Genomic DNA, 9,227 nt, shown 5'->3' with positions numbered 1-9,227 from the left:
TGTTACTTGACATTCCTAATTAAAAAAGTCTAAAAAGTACAAGACGGAACAGACTTCTTAGACTAGTTTGTGGCTGTCTACCTCGCCTTATAACTTGCTCTTGAGTATGTCACTATTTTTCAAGCATTTTCTATGAAGTTTTCTTTTCTTTTCTTTTTCAAAACTGACTCAGTTACTTGTACCATAAGCAGGAAAACGCATGTTATTGCATTTTAACTATGTAACTAGATTTTATTTTATTCTAAACTGATAAATGTTACCGTTATGGTCTGTTGAAATTTAGTGTTTACTGCAGTACCTAAGGTAATTCAGTCAGACTGTTGCTCAATGAGGTGTGTTCTTGGAAGTGTGAGACATTCATTTTCCTAGGTGTGGTTGTATTACTCTGGGAGTGACAGACAGCGACTTCAGAGTTATGACTTCACCATGATAGTTGTCTATGAAGTCCTATTACAAATAATTGAACCTCACTGTGTTTATTTTTGACTGAAAACATATTAAGTTTAAATTTTCTGTGTATTTAAAGGTGTTTACATATCGATGTACTCTGATTGTTTGGATCTGAATCGTTGGTATCATGGGAAATCTGGTTACATCGCCATCATCAGGCTGACAAAGGTACTGAAAAAAGAAATGGATGTTTCTAGAAGGATTGTTCCTGCTGTTATAAACACAAAAATGTTGTTATTCTCTGTTATTAACAGGGTAAAGTTAAAAGGGTTTCAGAAAACTATACCCAGAATTTCACAGCACCCACTGTGGGGTTGGACTGCCATGTGTCCGAACAGTTCCCTTCAGTATCTGCACAAACCAGCTCCTTCCTTGCATTTGAGAGAACCCAGGTAAACAAGTTTCTGTGTGTGTGTGTGTGTGTGTGTGTGTGTGTATATATATATATATATATATATATATATATATATATATATATATCGTATTTTCACAACCATAAGGCGCACTTAAAAGTCTTAGATTTTCTTCAAAAAGTACGGCGCGCCCTATAGCGCAGTGCGCCCTGTGTGTTGTAAGGAGGACGTAGTAGAGAACACCATGAGAACGCTAAAGGGTGAAGTGTGTGCGTTGACTTTATCGCACATACCTGTATAAAAGAACAGGTATGTGCGTTATGCAGGACATCGCTGTTTTAACAACCCTGAAAGTGGCAAAGAGACACGCTTACGAAGCACAGTTTAAACTGAAGGCCATCAGCTACGCGGAGGAACATGGAAATCGAGCAGCGGCGAGAGAATTTAAGATTAACGAATCGATGGTTCGCAAATGGAGGAAGCTAGAAAACAAGCTCCGGCAGGTCAAGAAAACGCAGTTGAGTTTCCGCGGACATAAGGCGAGGTGGCCCGAGTTGGAGGAAAGACTCGAGCGGTGGATCATCGAGCAAAGAACGAGCGGGAGAAGCGTTTCGACGGTCACCATTCGGCTAAAAGCAGTTTCACTTTCACTTTTTATGAAACGGTGCCATTTTTCCATCCGGACCAGGACTACGGTAGCGCAGCAACTTCCAGCGGATTATAAGGAAAAGCTGGCCATCTTCCGCTCCTACTGCAGCAAACACATCGGCGACAAACACATCCAGCGATGGATGACGGATGGAGACCACAGTTTCACCAAGAGTGGAAGGCAGCGCCCGGCGAGTTACGCCACAATTTGCCAATGGATTGTAGATGCTTGGGCTAACATGTCTGCTGGCACTGTTGTTCGAGCTTTCGCAAAAGCCGGCATCATTTCCGAGGAGCCGCACGGCACGGAAAGTGACTCTGACAGTGAAGAAAGTGAACTTGGCATGTTTGATGGAGATTTAGCGCAGCTGTTCAATTCAGACCCAGAGGATGAGGACTTCGATGGGTTTGATTGATGATAAAAATGTGAGTACCAAACTTTGTTTTGCTCCTGCTTTATTTTTAAATACGCACACTTGTATGCTTGTGTGTTGTTGATGATGACGATTACTGGTAATAAAAATGTGAGTAAGGTACCGAACTCAGGTTTGCTCCCGCTTTATTTTTAAATACGCATACGGTACTTGTATGCGCCCTATGATCCAGTGCGCCTTATGTGTGTGTTAAATACAGTAATGGCACACATAACTGAGACTGCGCCTTTTAGCACAGTGCGTCTTATGGTCGTGAAAATACGGTATATATATATATATATATATATATATACACACACACAGTGGGGCAAAAAAGTATTTAGTCAGCCACCGATTGTGCAAGTTCCCCCACTTAAAATGATGACAGAGGTCAGTAATTTGCACCAGAGGTACACTTCAACTGTGAGAGACAGAATGTGAAAAAAAAATCCATGAATCCACATGGTAGGATTTGTAAAGAATTTATTCGTAAATCAGAGTGGAAAATAAGTATTTGGTCAATAACAAAAATACAACTCAATACTTTGTAACATAACCTTTGTTGGCAATAACAGAGGTCAAACGTTTACTATAGGTCTTTACCAGGTTTGCACACACAGTAGCTGGTATTTTGGCCCATTCCTCCATGCAGATCTTCTCGAGAGCAGTGATGTTTTGGGGCTGTCGCCGAGCAACACGGACTTTCAACTCCCGCCACAGATTTTCTATGGGGTTGAGGTCTGGAGACTGGCTAGGCCACTCCAGGACTTTCAAATGCTTCTTACGAAGCCACTCCTTTGTTGCCCGGGCGGTGTGTTTTGGATCATTGTCATGTTGGAAGACCCAGCCTCGTTTCATCTTCAAAGTTCTCACTGATGGAAGGAGGTTTTGGCTCAAAATCTCACGATACATGGCCCCATTCATTCTGTCCTTAACACGGATCAGTCGTCCTGTCCCCTTGGCAGAAAAACAGCCCCATAGCATGATGTTTCCATCCCCATGCTTCACAGTAGGTATGGTGTTCTTGGGATGCAACTCAGTATTCTTCTTCCTCCAAACACGACGAGTTGAGTTTATACCAAAAAGTTCTACTTTGGTTTCATCTGACCACATGACATTCTCCCAATCCTCTGCTGTATCATCCATGTGCTCTCTGGCAAACTTCAGACGGGCCTGGACATGCACTGGCTTCAGCAGCGGAACACGTCTGGCACTGCGGGATTTGATTCCCTGCCGTTGTAGTGTGTTACTGATGGTGACCTTTGTTACTTTGGTCCCAGCTCTCTGCAGGTCATGCACCAGGTGCCCCCGTGTGGTTCTGGGATCTTTGCTCACCGTTCTCATGATCATTTTGACCCCACGGGATGAGATCTTGCGTGGAGCCCCAGATCGAGGGAGATTATCAGTGGTCTTGTATGTCTTCCATTTTCTGATGATTGCTCCCACAGTTGATTTTTTCACACCAAGCTGCTTGCCTATTGTAGATTCACTCTTCCCAGTCTGGTGCAGGTCTACAATACTTTTCCTGGTGTCCTTCGAAAGCTCTTTGGTCTTGGCCATGGCGGAGTTTGGAGTCTGACTGTTTGAGGCTGTAGACAGGTGTCTTTTATACAGATGATGAGTTCAAACAGGTGCCATTCATACAGGTAACGAGTGGGGGACAGAAAAGCTTCTTACAGAAGACGTTACAGGTCTGTGGGAGCCAGAGATTTTCCTTGTTTGAGGTGACCAAATACTTATTTTCCACCCTAATTTACAAATAAATTCTTTACAAATCCTACCATGTGAATTCATGGATTTTTTTTTCACATTCTGTCTCTCACAGTTGAAGTGTACCTCTGGTGCAAATTACTGACCTCTGTCATCATTTTAAGTGGGGGAACTTGCACAATCGGTGGCTGACTAAATACTTTTTTGCCCCACTGTGTATATGTGTGTGTGTGTGTGTGTGTATATATATATATATATATATATATATATATATATATATATATATATATATATATATATATATATATATATATATATATATATATATATATATATATATATATATATATATAATGAATGAATGAATGAGCAGGGCGATATGGCCAAAAATATTTATCACAATATATATTTGAAAATTTGCGATAACGATATAACTGACGATATAGTTGATGCGAGACAAAATACAACTCCACAACATTACTAGCGCAAAAAGACAACCTTCCATTTATTTTCACTTAAACAAGAAGCTGGTTTTTATGTACATTAAAGCTTTATAAAAATGTAACAGTGCAAATGCAAATTCCTTGCTGAAAGTTTAACCAAAAGGCATTTCCAGTAGAAATGGGCTGACATATCCTGAGCATAACCATGTATAATATCCACTGAAGTTAAAAAGAGGTGCTTTGTAACATTAAACTGCAGTGTGCAGTACGTATTTTTCGGACCATAAGGTGCACGGGATTATAAGGTACATTAAGCGAAACAAAGCAGTCAGATAAATCAAACTTTATTAAACTCATTCTTCTTGCTTCCTCCACTTCTGTACCATTGATTCATTAATGTTGAATTCTCTGGCAGCTGCTCTATTCCCATGTTGTTGCAGTATATGAATGACTAACCTTGTATTGTGGATGGATTATCTCAGTTGTTCTCCTGACTGAAGTTTGGTCCGTTTACAGCATCCTGCCATGCGCTTGCATTTGTCTCTAACTATGAGGAACCTTCACGTTAACTTTTATAAGTGGAAAAGTGTTAGCGTTCGTCCTCCAGCTTCACTGTTTATATTATGCTAACATAGCTGTGTCGCTAGCGATCACGTAGCACATCATTATATACCAGCTAGCCCAACTACAGTAACCCTACAAACGTCACTGCTGTTTAGTTTCCTGTCTTCATTTATGTTGGAAGTGATAGCAGAGCTGTACGTTTGAATTTTTTCAGAAATCTCTCAGTCAGAACATGCTATATCATGCTTAGGTAACTAGCGAAACTAGCGAGCTAACTTCCGCTAGCTTCCTGCTAACTTCTAACTCCGTTAAATGTAATAAATTTTGTTTTCATGGATGCCTGGAAGTTAAACTTCATAGTTACACCTGGTAAAGCAGCAATGCTGATCGTTTTATTAAAGATGAAAGAATTTAGACAGTTTTTAACTCTCAGTGATGCTGCGGTGTTCGTTTGACCTGAAGCGTACGGAGTTTAGGACCCAGATTACTCCCAGATTTAAGAGCATCTTAGTCCGACAAATACGACAATAACGACGGCCGCTTGCATGTTCTGCAAAAAAATGTGCTTTGTCGTGTATCTGACGGACAAACACCAAACCAGTTCCACATCACTGAAGTTGCACCATTTTTACAAACCAGTTCTGGTTCATCTGTTTCACTCAACAATCGGCCATGTGCGTATGAAAACAAAGGCACTGCGCATGCGCGTTGTACTCATATTCTATCGCGATATTTCATTTTCCTATCGTTGCCTAACATTATACCGGTATTACCGTGAACGGTATAATATGGCATCTATCTATCTATCTATCTATCTATCTATCTATCTATCTATCTATCTATCTATCTATCTATCTATCTATCTATCTATCTATCTATCTATCTATCTATCTATCTATCTATCTATCTATCTCACACTGAAGGATATATATTATATTTTAATCAGAATATAGCATCAAGTCAATTAAACTATTGATCTGGGTTGTTAATCAGTTTCAGCTGCTTAGGCGTTAATGAAATCAACCACAGGTGCACTAGAGGGGCAACTACGAGACAATCCGCAAAGAGGAATGGTTTTACACATGGAGGCCACTGATGTTTTTCCCCTCCTCATCTTTTCTGACTGTTTTTTTTTTTTTTTTTTTTGGGTTAGGATAGGTCAATGGCACTACTGGCAGCATGAGGTGATACTTGGATCCCACAGTAGTTGCACAAGTAGTCCAGCTCTTTCAGGATGGCACATCAATACATGCCATTACCATTTGCTTTTTCCTCCAGCACAATCCCAAGAAGGCCCGAATTTTCTCTAGTGGGCCTTGTGCTCACAGTGTTGGTATTCTATGCCAATTGGGCTCACCAATTGGCATTTTCCATAGTGCAGGACAATGCCTGGCCTCGTGCCAAAAGTATGTGGACAGTTTTTGGAGATGAAGGAATTGATACCATTAGGTGGCCCACAGGGTCGCCTGACCTAAGTCTAATAGAACAACATTTCGGAGCATTTTGTTTGGGAGGACATCCTCCAAGATACCACCCATCTTCTCATTAGTAGCATGCCCCAACATTGTCAGGCATGCAAGGGTGTGGGGGTCATACAATGTATAGAGTGTGTTGCATCAGTTTTTCACTTTTGGGGGTGTCTTTGAATTTAGCAGTCTGTTGGTTGATAATTTTCATTTCCATCAAAGGATGTGGCATCCCTTTGTTCCTTACACATTACCCTATCTATATAGATATTCATTTAATGAGTTTGTTTGTTTTTTTGGGGGGGGGGGGGGTTATGGAGCACATTCAAAAAAAACTTTTCATTTGCTAATTGATTTGCCTGAGGTATATCATTGATAAATGTCAACTTAACAAGTCCTCTGTTATTAGTATTGTAGCATTCCGGTGGTGGGGTGGTTTTGTTGTTGTTGTTTTCTTTTTTTTTAACCTTGCTTAGTTACTTCCTTTTATGAATAAGTGCATGTTCAAAAAGAAAAATGAAAGCATACCAGGCTGTTCAAGTACCTTTTTTGTTCTGTCTTGCAGTGTTACATGTATGAGTTGCTAGATGGTGGAAGCAATGCTACAGCACAATCTCCCAGTGCTGCTTGTCCGTTTGCTATTGTATTGTTTTCATATACGGATACCAAAGCAACAATAGCATCACCTCAGGAGAAATGGTATTTTATTATCACATATACATGTTTGTTTTTTAAATCTTCATGTTCTAGTCCGATACCATTCCATGCAATGTGAGATTATTAAAATCATACTGACTTTTTTCTTTTTCTTCTTTTCAGCAAGGAGAAAAAATTATGTAAGTAAAGGCTGGGATTATGATTACACGTAATTTAGATTCTCAAGGAGCTGGAGGGTCACTTTTATGAGGGTTCTGTTTAGTTTTTGTAGAATATGTTTTGTTACATATATTTTACATTTATGTAGTTCACCTACCCCATTTATATCCCCATATAAATCACCTATGAAAACCAACCTTATTTAAGAGCACATTTAAAACAACAGAGTTGACCAAAGTGCTGTACATAAAATAGGAGGGTCACAGAATAAGAACATTAAAAAACTGTAAGATCCAGTGTATACAGACACACTCACAAAAGACCATAAATTAGAGCATAAATGCAATCTCCAAAAGTTGATTCTGTTCATCTGGATGTAGCTTAAATGCAATCGCATCATAAGTTTTGACATTAGGACAAGAAAGGGTACTAGTCTTTAGACCTTGTGATGTTAAAGGGACAAAAGGTGTTAACGCCTTAAAAACATTTAAATGTGTTTTAACATAATGCAGAGAAGATATCAGCAATGATGATTATTTGCTTCCCATCTTTCTGGGAAGGGATTTAAGGTGATTTCCAATTGTACATTAAGAAAGATTATTCAAAAGTGGGAAGCATTCAAGACAATGAGCAGTCATTCCAGTGGTGGACTCTTTCCAGCAAATTCACATCAAGGTCAGGCAATGCAATGGTCAGAGAGACTGCAAAAAAAAGCTAGAGTTACATCGCAGACCCTACAGGCCTCAGATAGCAAGTTAAATGTTATTAAGGTTGTGACTGTGTAATTAGAAAAAAACAAGTAGAGACTTGTTTGGAAGAGTTACCAGTATAACCTCTTCTCTTTCAAAAGAGCGTGGTAGCATAACAAACTACGAGACTTCTGCAACATTGTCCTTGGGACATGGATAAAAATGGAGATGTTTAGCCATAATCAAATGAAAAAACAACACAGCATCTCAGTACAAATACCTTATTAGCAATTATCAGGGATGGTGGTGGCAGGATTATAATTTTTGAGTCAGCTGTGAGGCCACTTTTCGGACAGCTAAAGCTTAGGTCAATCAACAGGACAATGACTACAAGTACAACAGTAAATCTACAACAAAATGGCGGAAAAACACCTCAACCTAATTACTTAACCTAGATAATATTTCTATTATGAAAACCTTATAATTGACGGAGGGTGTATCTTTTTTGTTATTTTTTTATATTTTTTTCATACATGACTAAATACATAATAGATATTTATTGCAATTTTCAAGTGAACGTGCTTTTGTTGTTGTTTTGTTATCATTACTGAAAATTGCATTTTTTTTTTCATGCATAACATTTTTGCTGTTGTATTAAATCATTTCAGTTTTTCATTACTTGCCTTGGAGAGGTGAGCTTCAGATCGGCAGGCAGTTATGCAATGTTGGGCTGAGGTCTAAAGCAGGGGCCTTACTACCTGCCAAGCTGTAAGTTCAATGTGCACATAGAAAAGGGAGATTTAATTCTTATTTGGCTTTGAACATTTAGATTTCATTAAGCTATTTTATGTGCTTTCACTTTTTTTTCTGTTGAAGACCACCAGTGGTGAACGTTGACTGGGTGATTTCGATGTTAGATCTACGACAGCTGTTACCAAGGGCTATTTTTGAAACCTGCTTCACTGGTGAAGGTGTGCTGTTGTTATTTTTTTATTTTTAAAGGTAAAATCTTGGGGAAGTAAACATATTAATAAATGTGGCATTTTGCTGTCTTTCAGTCTTTCTGGATGGCTTGTACTGCAGTCTGTATGAGTTGGTTTCTACTGAGGCAGAAGAAACCAACTCACTTGTTCAGCTTCTGTGGGACATCAAAGAGAAAGATCTTGTGAGTTTTTGTTTACTATCAATCTAATATGAAACACAGAGGACCAAGCAAACTCTTTATGAAACAACTAAAGCAATTAATTGAGCGCTAAACTGTTCACAAACTATTTTATTGTTGATAGACTAAACTGTGAATGATTTCATCGGTGGAAATTTCCAGTGCAATAAAATATTAGGCTCTCTTATATGCAGCTGACAGTATGTGGTTGAGTGTGACTTACCTAACACCCAAAAACCATTACTTATTTACACATAGGCTCTCGTTGTTTTGCTGCGAGATGGTGGATTTTTTATCCTGTTGCACTCGTCCCATTTTCTCTCATATGATGGTAAGACTTAAAATGGTTTAAGTATACTGTTTTGTCAGTTGCATAACAAAATTTTGTCTTTGTTTAGAAAGCTACATATCATGCACAAATTTCTTTTCTTCCCTAGATGCTTGGTCCTGCGCAAGTGAAGTCCTGCAGGGCTTGTTTGTGTTTCCAGATCCTCGAGTTGTAATGAGAGGTCA

At 39.1% G+C, this 9,227-nt stretch overlaps 1 protein-coding gene across 3 annotated transcripts in view; it reads left to right on the top strand.

Annotated features, from left to right (window-relative positions):
• The window catches only part of tasor2 (transcription activation suppressor family member 2), a 33,018-nt gene that overhangs the window by 2,304 nt on the left and 21,487 nt on the right, over positions 1-9,227 (top strand). For all 3 annotated transcript variants that reach the window (XM_085462259.1, XM_085462258.1, XM_085462260.1), the window contains exons 5-13: positions 527-618; positions 705-842; positions 6,613-6,746; positions 6,867-6,883; positions 8,221-8,320; positions 8,429-8,523; positions 8,611-8,717; positions 8,973-9,045; positions 9,152-9,223. In XM_085462259.1, the coding sequence (XP_085318385.1) occupies positions 527-618; positions 705-842; positions 6,613-6,746; positions 6,867-6,883; positions 8,221-8,320; positions 8,429-8,523; positions 8,611-8,717; positions 8,973-9,045; positions 9,152-9,223 (828 nt within the window). The remainder of the gene's footprint in view (positions 1-526; positions 619-704; positions 843-6,612; positions 6,747-6,866; positions 6,884-8,220; positions 8,321-8,428; positions 8,524-8,610; positions 8,718-8,972; positions 9,046-9,151; positions 9,224-9,227) is intronic.

The sequence above is a fragment of the Copadichromis virginalis genome, linkage group LG7, assembly GCF_057382275.1.
Source record: "Copadichromis virginalis isolate Kocher_CV1m ecotype Utaka linkage group LG7, C_Virginalis_male_GT1.1, whole genome shotgun sequence".
NCBI lineage: Eukaryota > Metazoa > Chordata > Actinopteri > Cichliformes > Cichlidae > Copadichromis > Copadichromis virginalis.
Note: the sequence above shows the minus strand (reverse complement) of the source record. Positions and strands in the feature narration are given on the sequence as shown.